A 19,688-nucleotide genomic window follows, 5' to 3' on the forward strand; every position below is an offset into this window, starting at 1 on the left:
AGAAGATCGACATGAGTCCAATAATTTCGCACAACACCAGCATTGGGCTTTCTTGGTTACATGTCATTATAATCCTGATGTTCATGATGCTTGTATGGCAGTTTTAGATGTTCATAATGCCTGGTTCTTTGACAGTGGTGCTAGCAAGCACATCACTTCTTGTCTTGTCGGAAGTTATTCAGCTCATTAGAGCATACATCTCAGGGAGGCAGTGTCGCATGTGCCAATAATGCATCCTATACCGTGAAAGATATTGGGCAAGTTGCTCTTACTTCTGTCTCTGGTGGTATTGTTACTCTAGAGCATGTGCTTTATGTTCCAGGCATTCGTAAGAACCTCATTTCTATTTCAGCCATTGCTACATGTGGCTTTCAGGTTCTTTTTTATGGTGTCAGGTGTACAGTGTATGATGCTACACATGCCTTTACCATGGTCTTGACTGGCACATTAACTAGAGGTCTTTATAGATATACCTTTGTAAGACTAGAATAAGTCCACTCATACAACTTTAGATTTTTTATTGTTCTAAAGATAAAAAATCTACACAGAAAATAAAAGAGAATATGAAAGAGAAGAAAAAAGAGGTAAACAAAAACTTTTAAGAAAAACAAAAGAAAGACATACTTAGCAAGCAAAGCAACACTTATGTCGTCATCAATGCCCAAGCATAAGCAGCTATACTGGGTTTCTAAAGACCCGCGGAGTCTCTTGGGCAAACCCAATGCTTACTAAAATACGTCAAATAAACAAAAGAGAAAAAACAAGAAATAAAGAAGAAAGGAAGCAAGTGACTAAGCAAAAATAAACAAGCAAGTCAACAAACAAAATCTTCCAAAAAACTGGAATATCGCTCTCTCTCTCTCTCTCTCTCTCTCTCTCTCTCTCTCACTCTTACTCTCACTCTCACTCTTATCCAAAACATAAAAAGCTAAATGGTCCTTTACACTTATGTATTGTTTCCTACAAAGAGTCAAAAATGCATTTCTAACTTAGAAAGCACAAGCATACTCAAACAAACTCTCTTTTGAAACTAAAAGAAAAACAGGCTATTCAGCTCCCCGCTTTTTGTTTTCAGCTTATGTTCAATCATTCTAAACATACCTAAGGCCGATACACCATAGGTAAAAGACTTCATATCTAAGATTGTGCGTACTTTTTTCATTATTTTCCTTGGATTATACCTCTTGTGCAATAGTAAAGTGATCAAATTACTACACTGAGTGATAAAAGACTCCTTAGTTGTACAAAGGCGGGAAAATCTATGGAATTGGGAAGAAATGACTCCATATTTTGCCAAATCAGAAATGTTTGAGTCAATGTGAGACATTTTTATAATGTGTAAACCACTATATTCAAGTTGTTCACATTTATCGTATATATCAACCTCTAATCCTATGGTAGATTGAGATATTCTAAGATTTAAGAAAACACAAGAATCCATCTTGAAGTGCAGTTCAGTTCACAAGAGTCACAAGGATAGATTCCTTCTCCAAAAGCACTTGCGTCTTTGTACATAAAGTTTTGAAAGTTAGGAACATCTGGTACAAATAAGTCATCTATAAAACACCTAACTTGGCTAAGCTTATGTAAAATGATAGGTCAGGTATTGATACAAATAAGACATTGCATAAACTCAAATTCATAAGTGAAAAGATAAAAGTTTGCTAAAAAAACGACACAATTAGTGCCCATGGGGATTCCTATAATTTGTTGAAACAAAGAATCACCTATTGTGATGTAAAGATTATCTAAAAGAAAATCTATCCAAGAGCAAACATCTTCCACACTTACTACCTTTGTGTATCTTTTCTTTTTAGAACCTATGTCATGATCTTTATTTTTTAGCCACAAGAAGTCAAAGCATGAGGCTGTTTTCTCAACTTTTAGCACTTTGCATCTATCTTTGTCAAATCTCATATTGAAAACTTCAGCCACTAGCTTTTTTATTCTAAACTTCAAGTCTTCCAGCTCAATCTTTGTGTAAAGCGTCGTAAAATCATAGGTTTGAAGGAGAATAGGAGACTCTTTTTCCTGAATGCTTCGAGAGGAATTAAAAAATTTTACAACAGGAATCACTCCTACAGAGTCATTTAAAATCCAACATGAGTGCGAGGAGACATCTGCCTCTTTTAATAAGTCCCTCCAAAGTTCATGGACACTAGGCAACATGGCTTTGAAGCAGTAGCTTAGCCATTTAGAGACATCCGTCAAAGTAGTCTCACAAGCAGCTGCAACAAATCTTGGCTTTTTGGGAGTTTTGTGAAACTTCCAAGAAGCACAAAGAAAAGGTATACTTGGATTGCAAACAAACCCAGAAGACTTGCAAAAACTCTGATGTTTTGAGATCAAATCCTTTTGAGAAACTAAGGCAGGGGCGTAAGTTTTGGCAAGCGAGTTCACTTCTCTCAAAAGACATTCTAAGTAAAACTTTTTGCAAATAAAAACAAAGTTATTGGAACATTTGTCCATATAATAAATGACAAAATTCCTATGGAATTTTGGAAGAAGAGTTTCATCTTCTTTAGAAAGATATTACTTTGCTTTGAGCAACTAAGCGAAGGGACTTCTTCTAGTTTCAAAGCAACTTTCTTCAAAATCTCCCCTTTCCATTCTAATAAGATATTTTGAACTCCTAAACAATGTTCTAATTGCAAAACAAACTTTGAGATTCCCTTATCGATAGCTTTTAAAAGGCAAGACTCTTTAAAAGAGTACAATCAAAATTTCGTGCCTTTCATGAAAAGGTCTCTTAAGTTACTAGAAAGAAAAATTGAGTATCAGCTGTGACTACATGTCCTAAATCAACATCAATAAAGCTTTGGAATCTCTTACTTTTACAACAACAAGGTTCTCTAAGGATAGAAGATTTTGAATGCTCTGAAAGCCTTTTACCTATCTCTCCATAGTTGAAAGCCTTTTGTCCTAAAGTTTTTACATACTTCCAAGCTACTACTAGATGCTTCCAAATTCTTCTCACAAAATGAGGGAAAGAATCCATTACTTCAGGAGACTTCAAAATTGAGTTTAAGCCTATCTTGTCAAGTGAGGGAGAAGTAAAAAAAACAAATCAAGAGTTCCTTATTTAGATAGACTTCTTTGCTTTGAAAGGAAGCTTTTACTTTTAAGAAGCGATCCGACGAAGTTTTAAGTCGTATATAATGGAGCTTATTTAGATTCAAATCCTCAAAAGAGAAGTTTTCCAAGGTGTATTGAAGTTTAAAAAGAACTTTGACATTATATTTTTCAAAAACTTATATTGAAAAAAGACCCAGAGACATTAATCTATCTAGGTAGAGTAGTCTTCTTTTATAGTCTCGAGAAGCAAAAACTCTTGGAACTGAGGAAGTTAAAGGAACTAAAGGAGGGGGAAGTGGAGGAAGAGGAAGTGAGGGAGGCAACTCACGAACATGTGAGATTACAGGAGAGCTAGGACAACCTTGTAACATAACTTTAGGTTTCCATACGATGTTAGGTGTATGATTATGTTGGTAATGAGGAATGTTAAAGGGCTTGATATGAGTTCTCCACATCAAAGGGTTCTTTTTAGAGGTTCTTTTATTTTTACGAAGAGTTGATTTTCCTTCCAAATTAAAACCTCTTGGGAAGAAAGTGTATAAAGTTCTCATCCAAAACAATTCACGAGGACGAGCAGCCTTGTAAAAATCCTTGGCGTTATTAAAATGGCCCTCTATATGCTCAATGGGAAAGCAACGAAAAGATTCGAAACCAGACTTTGCCATTGCCACATATAAGGGTTTTGAATTCTCAATTAAGGAATTCTTCCTATGAACTTTTCTAGCTTCCCTAACATGTTCTTGAAAACGAATAAAAGCTGTCCTATAGGTTTGTCCTACATAAAGCATATTACTACTATGTATGTTATAGACAACATAAATTACTTGCGTGGCATGAATAGGACTAATAGAAACAGAAGTCTTGAGATGCTTGTTTCTAAGACGTCTTAGTTTATTAAGAATTCTTATGTTATTATTAGTATAATGAGTGCGAACTAATAAAGCCTTAAAGAGATTATTCATGTTTGACCTAGCTAAAAAGTTAAACCTTTCTCTATATATGTTTCTTCTAACTTTTTTGTTTTGATTTACCGAGCTAGACCCAACTAAATCACCTACCAAAGAGACAAGACCATCACTAGTATTTCCAATGTTGTTCGGTGAAGTCAAACGATCCAACATTCGGGAACTTGCTTGCACTCTCCCTGCCCATCCCAAGGCAGTCTCTCCCTTGCTATATCTCCTAATTCTAGCAGTAGCAGGACTAGCATTTAGGGAGGGGCTTGCTTGCACAGTCGTTACTCGTCCCAAGGTAACTCCTCCCTTGCTACTACAAGGGAATGTCACAGGAACTAGATGACATCCTAGGAGATCGCCCTGTTGGTTCCCAAAAGGCATTATGACAGATGTTTGGATGATGATGTTGCACTTGCAGATGCACATGTCTTAAGCTTGATTCTACCATGGCAGATACCCATTTGTGGCATGAGAGGTTTGGACACCTCAATTTTGGAGCCTTGGTGAAGTTATATAAGGAGGGTATGGTTGTTGATCTTCCCAAAATGCATATGCCTACAAAGCATGTTTGTGAACCATGCTTGCTTGGTAAGATGCACCGTGCTATGTTTCCCAAGGATGGGAGAGTTGGTGCTTCACGCAAGCTTTATCTGGTTCATAGTGATGTTTGTGGACCCATGAGGGTGGCAGCTCTTGGGGGGTTCTATTATTTTGTCACTTTTATTTATGACTTCACCAAGTACACTTGAATTTTCACCTTGGAATCCAAATCTAAAGTTTCTTCATGCTTCAAACACATTATTGCCATGGCTGAGAATGAGAGTGGGCTGCACATTGCTCACCTTAATACAGACAGGGGGGTGAATACATGTCAAAGGAGTTTGCTGTTTTTTTGGCTTCCCGTGGCATACATCATCGATGCACAGTGCCTTGTACACCTCAACAAAATCCCGTGGCTGAACGAAAAAATAGGTCGGTGATGGAGATGGCCAAGTGCATGTTGAAAGGAAAACATTTGCCTAACAAGTTGTGGTTGGATGCGGTCATGTGTGCTAATTACATCTTGAACAAATGTCCCCCAAAGGCATTGTAGACTATCACACCTTATGAGGCTTTGACAGGTCGTAAGCCTCGCATTTCTCACATGAGGAATTTCGGATGCTTAGTTTATGTTCATGTGCCTTCACAGACACGCACTAAGTTGGATGATAAAGCTGTGAAGTGCATTTTTATTGAGTATAGTTCAGAGAGCAAAGGCTATAAGCTATATCAACCCCACATAGGCAAGTGTTTTGTCAGTCGAGATGTTGTGTTTGCTTAATCTTCCACTGCCTTTGCTGGACCGTCAAAAACAACCCGTTGTTGATGCCCTGATAGCTTGATGCCTTCGTTTCCATCCGATGCTCGGGATGATGTTCCATCTGACTATGTACCTCCTCCATCTGTTGCCACATGTGCAGCTACATATTCAGCCTGTTATGCCTCTCATTGATCCGGACCATTTGCACAGGGCTCTTGACCAAGAAAGAGCTGAAATCCACGAGCCCAAAAAGGTATCCCGTTGGCTCCTTGACACATTAAAAGACAGCAAACAAGATACTCCTCTGCCAGCCCGTACTAGAGCAGCTGTCCGGAAAGAGCATGCTAGTTTTGTTGCTTATGCTTTGGTTGCTACAACATGCAATGAAGAGCCTCTATGAAACCTCAATCGTAAAAGTACAGCAGAGACACTCTCATTTGCTCTCCCTTTCTCAACAGATACACTAGGGCCCAGGACAACAGTCGGGCTGGAGACCCCTGAAGGATTTTACTACTTGAGAGAAGAAGGAATACATGAGTTCAGCGTAGAAGCTGCCCATACATAATTCAAACGTAAAAATGAATCATTACATGAGCTCTTAGGCTCCCTTTCTTGGCAACAAGCCACTTGTCAAATTCTACATTATTTTCCTAATTACATGCCACTAAGGGCAACTTTGGAGTCTTCGAAGCACTTGGTCACGTGAACTACCTCCTAGACTCTTGTTAGGCTCCATTGCACTTAGGAAAATCACTCTTCCTAGTACCTGCAACAATTAATTAAAGTGCACCACCATGGTACGCATTAATTGTTAGCGCTTTGCATGCAAATAACACATTGTGGACTAATTCTAGTCACAGTGGGCATCCCCACTGAACACATGTGCATACATAACAAATATAAAAATATATATTTATTCTCTGGTTGACCGAAGTCAATGCTCTTGATCATAATTAAGGGGCTTTGACCAAGGGTCGAGGCGCCTTAATTATAGTCAAGTCTCTCCAACCGAAGTTGGCACAACTCTCCAACTGAAGTTGGCACATCTTAGTTAACCGTAGTTAATTCTCTTCGCACATGCCAAGTCTCGTTGACCGAAGTCAACACTCTCTGACCATACTCAGCTCTGTAGTTCTCTAGTTAACCGTAGTTAACCCTCTTGGTAATAAACCAAGTCTCCTCGACCGAAGTCAGGCTTACTTGACCAGAGTCAAGTATCTTTAACTGTAGTCAATTCTTTGACCATAATTAACACAAATGGAAAACTCTTTGATTATGATCAAATAAAAGGTCAACTGTACTTTGACTTAGGATATTTGCATTGTGGTGACATCGCCTCGGCTTCTATTCAGTTGACCTCAACTGAAAAGCTTACTTGTAAACATCCAAAAGCTGTGGATGATCGGACAACATGTCTTCATCCATCCACTTGGCATCTAATGCCGTATAATTCTTGAATTTTACAAGGTATTTGTAAAATTCTTTGCCTAAGGGACCTTTGCGTACGGTATGGTACACAATCTACTCTCGCTGAAGGATCTCCTCCGGCTCATCCACTTCTAGTGGATCTTTTGATAATGGCTCTGTAGGCTCTGGCCCCTGAAATTTCTTTAGAAGACTCACATGGAATGCATTGTGAATCCTCCAATGCTCTGGCAATGCCAACTTGTATGCAACCTCATTTATTCTTTCTCTAACCCTGAAAGGATCATAATATCTGGAAGATAACTTTGCATACAATTTCTATTTGCCTTTAAACTTACGGAGCCTAGCTTTCTCGAACTTCAAAAGTACCCAGTCCCCTTTCTTGAGATCTAGATGTCTCCTATGCTTATCTGCAGCTCTTTTATGCTTCTCTTGAGACCTTTCAATTGCTGTCCAAACTTGGCTGTAAGCTGTCTGAAGGTCTCTCACAAACTGATCAGCTGCAAATATTTCATCCTTGGTCCTCAGGATAGGTGGCAAAATCACCTTCCCTCAAAGGGGGCTTTCCCTGTACAGCTGTGTACTGTATTATTGTAAGCAAACTCTACCAATGGTAGGTACTTTTCCCAGTCTGAACCTTGGTTACCCACGTAGCATTTCAGCATATCCAATGCTGTAGAATTTGCTACTTCACTTTGACCATCTGTCTGGGGATAGAAAGAAGAAGAAAAATTCAGATTCGTCCCCATGTTATCAAATAAAGCTCTCCAAAATAGACTGATCATTCTGGGATCTCGATCACTGACAATGGACTTAGGCATACCATGGTGCTTAAAGATCTGTGCCATGAAAAGCTTAGCCATATGATCTGCCTTTATGGTTTTGCGAACCGAAATGAAATGAGCTTGCTTGCTGAATCTATCAATGATAGTCCAAATCCCATCATTCCCTGACTTTGATCTTGGCAAATAAAAAATGAAGTCCATTGTAATACTTTCCCATGGTGCCTGAGGCATGGGAAGAGGCATAAGTAGGCTAGGTGCCTTCCATCTATCATACTTCACTTTCTGACATGTAAGGCATTCAGTAACAAAATGATGTATATCTTTTCGCATTCCTGGCCAAAAGAAATACCTCTCTAGTGCTAGAGTTGTTGCTGTAATTCCTCTATGTCCAGCTTAGGGAGGTGCATGGCATTCCTCCAAAATCTTTTTCCTCATCTCCTGGGTGATGCATAGGCAGTCATCTTTCATTAGATACCCATCTTTCAAGGAATAGTGTCTGGTGGACTGCCCCTCTTGCATTTGCTGTAAAATCTCACCAAAATCTGCATCATTAGCATATTGCTCTCTCATGCCTTCCAGGTCCTGATGATAAGCAATAGTCACATGATTGGCCTAGGGTCTTCGGGACAAGGCATCTGCCACTCTGTTCCGAATTCCTGGGGTATGGACAATCTGAAAATGATACATTGACAGCTTATTTGCCCATTTCATATGCTTCTCGGAAAGTTTTGTCTGAGTTAGAAAATATCTCAGACTTTGGTGATCTGTTTTAACTGTAAAATCTGCACCCAAAAGATAATTCTTCCATGTATGGATGGCATGGATTACAGCCAATAACTCTTTCTCATAGATTCACATATATCTCTGCATCCCAGAGTCTCCTCCTCTCATAGGCCACTACATGACCATTCTGATGCAATGCAGCCCCAACACATTTCCCACAAGCATCACAATCCACATCAAATGGCTGATACAAATCTGGAACGATTAAGATTGGCTCTGTAGTCAACCTCTCCTTGAGTGTGGTGAAGGCTGTCTTTTGAGGAATTCCCCATCTAAAAGTTGCATTTTTCTTAGTAAGATCGTAGAGTAAAGCGGCTATATCCGTAAAATGCCTAATAAATCTTCTGTAGTAAGAACACAGGCCAATGAAACTTCGTACTTCATGCAAGTTGCATTTTTCTTAGTAAGATCGTGGAGTGGAGCGGCTATATCCGCAAAAAGGCCTAATAAATCTTCTAAGAACACAGGCCAAGGAAACTTCGAACTTCATGCACAATTTTCAGCTCTGGCTATTCGTGAATGGCACGAATCTTTGCCGGATCCATCTGTATCCCATCTTTGGATATTATATGCCCCAAGTAATGGATTTCTTCCAGGAAGAATTCACTTTTCTTGCTGTTTGCATAGAGCTGATGATTTATCAGCTCTTGAAACACTATAGCAAGATGTTCCTTGTGCTCTTCTTCGGACTTAGAAAAGACAATTATGTCATCGAAGAAGGTACCAGTGAACTGTCTGTAGGGTCAGAAGATACGATCCATCATCCTATTGAAGGTAGCTGGGGCATTTGTCAATCCAAAAGGCATCACCAAATATTCATACAACCCAAAAGTAGTTCGGAACGCTGTCTTGTGCACATCCTAACGATATATGCTCACTTGGTGATAGCCGCTCTTTAAGTCTATCCTGCTGAAAACTGAAGCTCCATTTAGCTGGTCCAGCACATCATCAATGCGCGAAATAGGGAATCTATTCTTGATAGTCATTTTCTTCAGTGCGCGGTAATCGATGCACATACGGAATGAGCCATCTTTCTTTTGTACTAGCAGAACAAAGGAACAAAAAGGAGAAGAGCTGGGCTGAATCAACCCCTTGGACAACAAGTCATGTTCCCCTCTATTCCTAGCAACCACACGATATACTTTGCCCCTATGTACAAACTCCAGCACTCTTTCAAGAAGAGTCAACTTCACTGCCTTGCGATGAAACCAAGGCATTCCCAAGACTACATCATGATGTTTCAGTGGAGAAATGAAGAAGTCTTCCTGATCCACATAATTTTGTACATGAAGACGGAGCTTCCCTATCAAGGGAGGGACTGGCACAGGGTTCCTACAGAACATCTGATCGGCATCCAAAGCCCTACCCAACTCCTCCGTCTTTATTCCCAGTCTCAGGGCTAGGTCCTCTAATATGAAATTATCAGTAGCCCTTGGATCAAATAAAATCAGCGTTTGCTGGTCTCTGACTTTGCCCCATGATAGCAGCAATTCTCATTCTTATGGGTTTGAAACATGACCCAGTATGTCAGGAATTCCTCCTGCCATTAGCTTTTGCGGTCCCCATGGCTTCTCTGCCTCTTTTCCCTTCGAAGTTAGAGGCTTTTCTGGGCACTGGGCAGAACCATGCCCCTCTTTCCCACATTTAAAGCATTTCCCATCTCTAAGAAATTCAGCTATCTTTTCAGGAGTGAATGGGGATTTGCCTTTATATGACTTTGAAAACTGAGTACCCCTTGGCTTCTAAGGCTGAAACCCTTTCTTTTCAACCTTGGGTACTCTTTCTTTTCTGATTTTGAAAAATCAGTTTTCTTCCTTTCACCACATCCTGCATGCAAGGATAGTACTGTAGATGGATCTTGTAACAGCACAAGACTAGCTACTGAAGCTAAATGCATAAGGTCTTGAATGTTCTTTGCCCCCAAAGCATTCACTACTGCCTCGATTCTTGGACTGAGACCTGCTCTATACTTTCTCAAGCATATTTTATCAGAGGACATGGCCATAACTCTTTTGTCCCAGTTATCCTCTCAGTATTGGGACTTCTATTCATCCTTGATTACCAGTGGTAGGATGAATGAGTTGACCTGAGAGGAATTGGTCCCCATGGCGCTTGACCAAGAGGAGGGCTTCGTCGATCATACCTATGACAGTCAACCTGAGGCTTTGAGAGCTGATCAGAAAAGCAGAAAGCAGTTGATAACTGAGGAACAAGAAGTTCTTAAGGCATCCCGTATGTGTAACCGATGTGGCCAAATTGCTGCAAATACTCTTGGACTATACCAGTCTGCGACAATGCATAAAATTTATGCCAAGTACTAATCCAAGATGAGTGGGGATACAAAGGTAGTGACCATAATTTCTTTAAAACCCCTCCATGTGGTTGGCCTTTGAGGTGGATCCCTCATATACCGCCACCAAGTATGTGCATAGTCTTGCATGTGCATACCCGCAAAGATTATGCGGTCCTCATCTTGCTTTGGGTAAAAGCGAAAATAATCTTCCAACTTCTTAAGCCACTCCTCCAGCTCATTAGGTGTACGAGTGTCCCCTTGGAACTTATGCACTGTGAGTTTGTCCTTGACATCCTTGGCTGCATAATTTCAGTGTGCGTAACCCCCAGAAGTGCGAGTATCACACTTGAGGTTCACATAATCGGAGAAAGACATCTCAAGTTTGATGGCCTCAGGTAGGAAACGCAAGGAATCTACTAGCATCTCATCAAAAGTGGCTTGCTGCCAACCACTAACCCCCTGCTGCGTAGTAGCTGCTGCTATCTGATGCACTGGCTGTGTCTAGCTATATGTGCTCACTCTCTGTAACTCAAACAAATCTTGTTTGAGATTGGCCTTTGAATGTTTCAACCAGACTCCCAATAAAGATTCTAGGATCTGCCAATTTTCTGCTGCTGTCAGCTTCACGTTGAGGTGGTGAAAGTATTCAAAACCCAAAGCTCTACCCATTTAGCCAATGGCTTTTTCATTCTTTGCTTCCCATGCTGGGCTTTTGTCGGCATCATGCGACCTCTACTTCGGTCTTTTCTCTGTCCCAGCAGCAAACCACACTCCATAAGTTCTTTTGCATGAATAAAAGACGGGGTGCCAGCTGCCAACAAGGAAAGTTTCTGCCGTTAAACGTCAGAAGTATCCCACCAGCCTTTTCATTCTCCATAATCACTGATTTAATATCCCTTTTCCTGAGCATAAAGGCATGCATTCCTTTACTTGTGCAAATTTCTCATTTCTGCTGCTTCTTTTTTTCTGTTTTTTTTTTTCTGACAGTAAATACTCTCTCAGATAAGTGGAAACTGCTAGCAGAAACAGTCTCTGCAACTGTCTTTTTTTTTTTGGTACAGTAACTAGATGAGGTAACTGACTGGTTACTCTAACCAGACTATCTGGTCTGGTTTGGTTGGCTCCCAACTGAATTCAACCCACTGTAGTCTAGTTAACCAACTATGGTCTGGTTAACTACAGCCAAGGTTAGTTGGTCAAACCTAGTTTGTCTAACCAATCTGCCTTGGTTAGACCAACTAACTGAACTTCTAACCAGGGTGAACAAACCAAAGTTAACTGAACCACTGGTTTGCCACATCAACAGTCCAGCTGGCTGCCACATCAGCAGCTGACCTGTCTGCCACGTGTCAGTGCCATGTCAGCTTCCTGTCAGCCCTGCCACATCAGCACCACACGTGTGTGCCACGTCATCTGCTGACCTGCCACATCATCTGCTGCCTGGCTAGGCCGTGATCCTTGTCAAGATCTATCGATTTGCATCTCAAGAATTTATGAAGGGATTTCTAGAACCAAGATTAAATCTTTTTGCAAAACCTCACAGAAGAGCTATCATAGCATGCTGAGTAGGAGAGGCATGATGCTTGGACTATTGGGTAGATGGGGATCAACAGCAAGAGTAAAAGGCAAGTGATTCAGGAGATTGAGTAGGTCGTAGTAGGAAGAGACAATCAACAATGATTTCTTACAACTAGAGTGGCTTGCACTAAAGAATCAACATCCGAAATTGGGTTGTTGACATACGCATCTAGAATTAGCAGCAGAAGCTTCCATATAGCCAAAACGGGGCCCTTGGTGAAATGCAATTTGTGTAAATGATGGAGGTTGGGGAGCTGTTGGCGGCTCCAAAAACGAGCTGCATTTTAAATCGAAGGTGATGAGACTTGGAAGAAGGGGTGGGTGACAAGAGTGATGACAGTTTGAGACAGGGACGGGGGACAGAGGGGGCGTAAGGAAAGAGAGAATGGGATTAGAAGGAGAAGGAATGCAACAAGAAAGAAGGAGAGAACAGATTAGAAGACAAAAGGGGGGAGGAGAGCAAGTGATTAGGCAAGGGGGGGCCAAGAGACAAAGCGAGAGGAGTCGTCCTTTTGTAGTTGTTTCAACCTGTAGAAGGAAGTCGATTTGCTGCTTCTCACCTCTCCAAGACTGTTGCAGATGATTTCGCCTGCCAGGTTGCTTTTTGCCCTGTTGGCCTCCTTCAACAAGATTTGGTTGGGCCAAAGATTGCCGGATACTAGGTATTTGTGAGAGAAGTGCACGGAAGAGAGACATAGAGAGAGAGCGCGCAACACACGCGCGCGGAGAAGGAGAGAAAGGCACAGGCGAACTGCAAGTGATCTCTGGAAAAAACCCCACTACAACTGGGGGAAAACCTCGGAAACAACGAGCTGCTCGAGAGCTCAGAACAGACAGCTAAACAACCAAGTGAACTGGGAGCACGAGGGAGAGGTGCAAGGCTGGGCTGGATCTGCTCCTCTGCCAGGCCCAGGGATGAACTGATCTGCTGCTCCACAAGATAAATGAAACACCAAGGAGGGGGGCCTATAAACAGGCCCAGCCTCTCCCTGGTCGATCAGCAAGAAGGGGAGCCGACCAGCTAATCTCCCTGGCCGACTCATATGGAGGGGGGCTGACACCCCTCTCCCCTCTATAGAGGGCTGGCTGGCAGCCCTACTGCACCCCCTACTTTTTTTTCTTTTTTCTTTTTTTTTTGGGGGGTGGGGGGGGGGGAAGGGGTGCACGTGCGCGCCGACTAGCAAGTCGGTCCACTCCCACTCTGCCCTGACTGTCCTAGCCTGGAAACTGACCGGCCATATGGGCCCCTCAGCCTGGCCCAATGTAGGGGCTGCCAGCGTGGCATACAGGCCCCAAACGCACCCTAAACAGGGCCGTACTGACCCACAGCCCTCTTGGGATCTCCCACAGCCAGCGTGACAGCAAGCAGGCCCTAAAGGGCGCAATACAGATCTGCCTGACGGAGCTGGACCCACCACAAGATTATCCCCTCCTACTCTGTACTCACAAGGGGCGGGCACAGCCACAACAAGGCCCTCTCTCATCTACCCTATCCTCACACTGGGCAGGCACACCCACAAGCAAGGCCCTCTCTCTCTCAGGTGACATCAGAGATGTTGATCTCCAACAGTATTTTGGTTGTTGGATGTCCTACTCTTGCCTGAGATTGCCCGCAGGTTTTTGCCAAGATGGCCATGGAATTTGTATTGGGTTTTCAGCCGTGGTAAGGCTGCTTGAGTATTCAGTTGATTGATCTCTCAGGTGTTGTGCAAAGTCAAGGCTTTGCTGTATTTTGATCTCACTGAATATATTTAAAGAAATACCGCAAGGGTGCCAATGATTTTGGGGCCAATCTGGTGTCTGGTGCGGACCAATGGCATTCTAGCTCTTGTATTGTGTGTTGGAAGTTCATTTGTTTGCTGTCTTGAATTTTCGAACTGGCTATAATCAAGTGATTTGCTCATTATTTTGGATTTACCTCCCTTGGGAGAACCCGAAGGCTGGTGACAGTATCTATGAGACCAGAGGGGGCTCGTCGCTGGAGAAACTTTCACCAACAGTCCTTAGGGTAGTTACTAAATAGAATGTTTATTAACTCCTTGTTTTGGCGGCCGAAAGCTTGCTTTTTCCAATAGACCAGCGGCGATACATATCACTCACGTATCGCCTTGTGCCTCACTTGGAAGATGATAGTTAATCGACGGCATGGAGCTTCACACTCATCATCGTAGCAGCTATTGCAAGATACTGAGCCAAGAGACGGCAGGAAAGTGGAGAGGGTGATGTGTGTGAAGGACAGCCTCATGAAGGGCGTGGGTGATCAAAGCAACTCAATCTTCTAAGAGAGGAATGTCCTCAAGATCCGTGAGTAAAGTAGAACGGCGTGCAAGGTACTCAAGTGAGAGGCTATGATCAAAGTGGATATAATAATATGTACTGTATCATCTCCATGTCCAAGAAAGCGTGCCCCGTAAGATGTGATCGGACTTTATACATTAATAATTATGCATATAGTATAAACATATACCTTTGTAAGACTATAATACATCCAATCGTACAAATTCAATTTGTGTTTTCTAAAGGCCAAATTTCTACACTGAAACTTTATATATTATAGACATAGTATTTTATATACTTTATATAATATGTATTTCTAATGTATAGCTATAGCACATTTCTAGGCAAAGCTCCATCAAAATCTCAAAACGTTTTTAAACGAGTGCTTGTATCAATAGGAAGGTCCAGTGCTTAGAAGGTTAGCCCTCCTAACGTGCTTAAGAGAAATAGTGTTGTCTCATGCTGTCTAACAATACCTTGGAGACAACAGCTAGCAATATTAGTAAATCTATTGTAGTAAGAGTGCATTATAATTCACTGATCAAGGGTTTGCTCATAAGGTATTTAAAATCTTAAGCACCCTAGGAGGGCAAATCTTTCTACCATGCTACAAGTGCTTTGCCCCCTAAGGTGCTTAAGAGAAGTTAAGTGATGTCTAATATACCTTGGAGATGACAGCTAGCAATGACCGGGACTAAGCGCTTATACCTAGATGAATTCCCAAAATCATCCTCTAAAATGATAGTCACTCATAAGATTGAAAATCATAAACTCCATCACGCATAGCAAGGACTAGCTACTATGACATCCCCACTGACGTCATCAACACCCAACAGTGGGTGTAGACCATAGTATAAATATATGCTCTCAGACATACAAATCCACACACCCACACATACTTGAGCAGCCATTTATACAAAGTCTTTGTACTGAGTATATGTCGGCACTCCAGACGTGAAGGGCAAACTCAGCCATGACGAAGGCTAGCACTAAAGGAGAAGGTTAATCAAAAAGTAGACAAATCTCTTCATTCAAGCTACAACTGCTTGTGAAGTCTAAAGAATTTCATTTTAGTCTCTCCCAAACGAGCATAGCTAATAGGGCAACGCACCATTTAAGATAGAAAGAATTATTGCAATACCAACAGACCGCAACTTGGACGAAAACTTCACAAGGTGAAATTTGCATGTCCGCTAATACGGCAGAAGCATATACCTAGATGAATCCAGGAACAATCATCCTCTAAAAACGCAACATAGTGCAGTCTCAATCTCATGATAGTCACTCATAAGATTGAAACCATAATCGCAATGACTGGGACTAAGCGCTTTGCTGAAGCTGTGGTGTAACGGACACGTGAGCCAACTACTTCTCTCACTAGTCTGCACAGAATATTTATAGTACAAAAGAGTAACTGTAACTCAAGAAGAAACACAAGTGCTTGCATAAACAGGATAAAACAATAAAGCTATACTTGTTGTCAATGGCAATGTTAACAGACACATGATAGCATGCAAAACAATACAAAAAAAAAACTCCTTCAGGTTCTTTTTGTCATAAATAGGAAAAATGACGATTGGGCAAAGTTGTTTACCGAGAGAAACAAATTCATTCCCGTTAAAAGACTTTGTGGTGTGTTAGCGACACAATCAACTGATGGCTTCCCCTCATATACGATAACCCGGTCTGCCAAATATGCCGCCATGATGAAATCATGCTCCACTACAAAAGCAGTCTTTTTTGCATGCAATATAAACCGCTTTATCACCTTCGCAGCAACAATACGCTGCTCGGAATCAAGGTAAGCACTGGGCTCATCAATAAGGTATATATCTGCAGGCTGTCCGATGGCACAATAAAGATCTATCAAATTAAACTGTCTGAAAGAGGAACGGATTTACGGTTACCAGCATGTAAGGGTAGGGAAAACCTTAGAACAACTGCATAGAGGAAAAGAAACATTGTAGAAAGTAGTTCACCTTCCCTAGACACAGACATAAAGCAACCCTTTGCAGCTCTCCACCAGACAAATTTACCACCTCCTGGTCCATGAGTGCCTCAATTTGCAGCGGCTTCATAACATCTGTGTTGAACTGCGGGTGCATGTATGAATCGCGAATTTTCGAATGCAAAAGACTTCTTACACTGCTCTGAAATTTGGGGCTAATTTTCTGAGGCTTATAGGAGACATTAAACTCAGGAATTTCTACCTCACCATCCTCCACGGTATCTGGTTTCAGCAAACCAGCCTGCAACAAAATAACAAGTGCAAACCAATAAATGAACGTTATCAGCAATGTGGATTCCATATTCACTGAGAGCATTAACAGCTCCTAAACAAAATAGCACACATCAAAAGCAGTCCAAATATAAACACTCCAGTCCATGATTTTATAGACAACAAGGAAATAAGATAGAGTGCATTGTTTCATGAGACAATTTTTAAGGAAGGGGGTCCACACCAGCATTCGTATAAATGTGGTCTTTCCAGTGCCGTTCTCCCCTAACATGACAATAATCTGAGAGTCCGTAAATTCCCCCTCTTTCACTTCCAACTTGAAATTTCCTTGAGTCTTGGACATTGTTGGGTACTTGTAGCGTGCATAGGTCCTGATCTCTTCAGCACTCTCCTGAGGAGTCTCTGCAACCTATAATCAGTGAAAACAGATAAATGTAAGCAGATTCTATAGAGCCCCAAAATTAACAGATGTGAGAATTTACCACAAATATATAGCTCTTGCATACATTATTTTTCTATGAAGATACCTTGAAGGTAAGAGACTCATCCCGAAACCGAAGATTCTCTGTAGGCACAAACCCAGCTAGAAATATATTGATACCCTCCCTAACTGAAAAGGGAAGAGTCACCACTCCATAGGCACCAGGCTTTCCATATAAGCAGCAAATGAAGTCGGATAAGTAATCCAAGACACTCAAGTCATGCTCCACAACTATCACATAACTGCAAATATGACGAGGTAAAACCAGTATTCGTTTAGTGATCTAACATGAGAATTCATGGAAAGAATAATTTACATTTATGTATACTTTCTCAAACCATTTTTTTCCAATATTCTTTCAGAGCTTTGCATTCCTACATACTTTCTCAAAACCATTTTTTTCAATATTCTTTCAGAGCTTTGCATTCCTACACTCTTTAAAACCTATCTTTTACAGCTCTCTCTTTTACTGATTGAAGAGAGCTTTTCATGATTGAAGGGAGCATTTCATGATTCAATCACTTCCATTGTCACCCATCTGGTTTATGAAATTGCAACTGCTTCAATGGACACCTCTCAACCTATACACAAAATCTGATGCATTTCTTGACTTGATGGTTGGTGGCAACTCCAGGGCAAACTCCATCGTAATGCACTCAAAATGTTTGTTTGTGGCTGCTCTAGGACAAACTCCATCCTTATGTACTTAAAGGGTTCGTTCAGAATCTCAAGTGACTCGAATAAACCCGACAACATTACTTGAGGGAACTTGATTACTTGAGGGCCATTTAGCTTTTTATGTTTTAAATAAGAGAGAGAGAGAGAGAGAGAGAGAGAAAGAAAGAAAGAAATTTTATTAGAGTCTTCAGAAGACCGATGGGTCTATGAGACTGAAACAAAACCTGATACAAATCACAGTAAGGGTGGAGCTACTGAAACGAGCATCATCACCCATGCTGAATCCTAAGTCTGATCATACATAGTCAAATCAAATACATCTGGATGTAACAATGAAAAGAAAAGGAGCGGAATCCTCCGTATGTAGCTGGTGCATAGCCAGTGATGGGACGCGGGTGCCCGTCAAGGGGTGCTGAGCGTCTCGGTCTCCTGGACGAGGCTCAACGCAAGACCAGAGCCACCATGACTCCCGAGGGACGTATCCCGGGTCTAAACAATGAGAGGTCTCCCAGAGTGATCTGTGTCCCCTCGATGTCTTGTGTGTCGTGCTGTGATCGTCAGGTTGGGGTCTCTCACGTCTGCGGCTAGAGACTGCACGATCAATGTCACTCGATGGGAAGAACTCTATGATCTTGCTCTGAGAGGTGTCTGATGATGTGGCCAAGCCCCATCGCCTAAGTAAGTACTCTCTGTGTCGGACCCCCTCGTGAATGAAGGACGCAAGGCATCTCTAATCTCGATAGGCGAGGATTCTGGAAGATCCTCTCGAATGACCTAGTTGGCGTGTGGCTTGATCGGGATGGTGGGTGGGAGTACCGGACAGGCATCTAAACCGTACTGAAAAGGAGGTATTCTCTCGATGTGGAACCCTAGTCTCACAAACCATCTGTGAGTCCGTGCATACCAGCATCGCTCGTCTCCCTCTGCTGCCAACCTCATGGAGGAATCGAGAGACAACCATGGCAACCTCTGTCTCCCTGATGTGCACTCCCGATATGACCTAACCCAATGCAAATATATAATGGTCTGAAAGGCTGCATCTAGCTGGAGTGGAGAAGCACCAAACTCAGCCTGAATGATGTGATATGGTACATACGGTTTCCCCTGGATCATCCGTGAGAGCATGAGGATCTGCAGGTGCTCCACCTGTGTCCACTCTATCTCTAACATGTCAGACCCCGAACAAGGGCTGCCATACATACCGACTGGTCGGACCAAGGAGTCGAAGAGAATAGCCTTGGTCCAAGGGTCCTGGAAGTGGGAGTGGAAGCATTGTCTCTCTAGTCGAGCCAGTGAGGCGTATCCCCTGCTCAATCTGGCCTGCATCGCTGGTCTCATCGTGAAGATCCGACTGGAGAAGATGAACCCCAAGTAAGTATATGAGGATACGATCTCAACTCGTGACCCACCGAAAGTAAAAGTAAACTGCTTTCGTTGCATGTTTGCTCGAGAGGTGTTAAAGATCATGACCCTGGTCTTGCCAAGGTTGACCTCCAAATCATGGGATAAACAAAAAGCCTGCAGTGCATCCAGATGTCGCTGGAGCCCCTCGGGTGTGGACGACAAGAGTGCCATGTCATCTGTATAAAGAAGAATCATGATGATGATCCCGGTAAGTAAGCAACCGGTGCCTCCGAACGCCCCCATGAAAGACTCAAGCTCATCGATGTAGAGGCCAAACAGGGTCGGTGATAAGGGACAACCCTGTTTGACTCCTATGGTACTCAAGATCTCATCTGTCCAACCTGCGCCTGTTCGAACTCCGCCTGAGACTCTCATACAGTGCCATGACTGCCCAGATGATCTCCTGATCAAATC

At 42.2% G+C, this 19,688-nt stretch overlaps 1 protein-coding gene across 1 annotated transcript in view; it reads right to left on the minus strand.

The window, feature by feature from the left end:
* Window positions 1-19,688, minus strand: part of LOC147904244 (ABC transporter E family member 2) — a 33,624-nt gene that overhangs the window by 7,629 nt on the left and 6,307 nt on the right. The window contains exons 7-10 of the mRNA XM_087385462.1: window positions 17,239-17,434; window positions 16,935-17,120; window positions 16,452-16,721; window positions 16,067-16,312 (exon numbers count right to left, since the gene is read on the minus strand). Of these exons, the coding sequence (XP_087241588.1) occupies window positions 16,067-16,312; window positions 16,452-16,721; window positions 16,935-17,120; window positions 17,239-17,434 (898 nt within the window). The remainder of the gene's footprint in view (window positions 1-16,066; window positions 16,313-16,451; window positions 16,722-16,934; window positions 17,121-17,238; window positions 17,435-19,688) is intronic.

Source organism: Dipteris shenzhenensis, chromosome 2, assembly GCF_047967505.1.
Source record: "Dipteris shenzhenensis isolate YYH24624 ecotype China chromosome 2, Dip_SZ_1.0, whole genome shotgun sequence".
NCBI lineage: Eukaryota > Viridiplantae > Streptophyta > Polypodiopsida > Gleicheniales > Dipteridaceae > Dipteris > Dipteris shenzhenensis.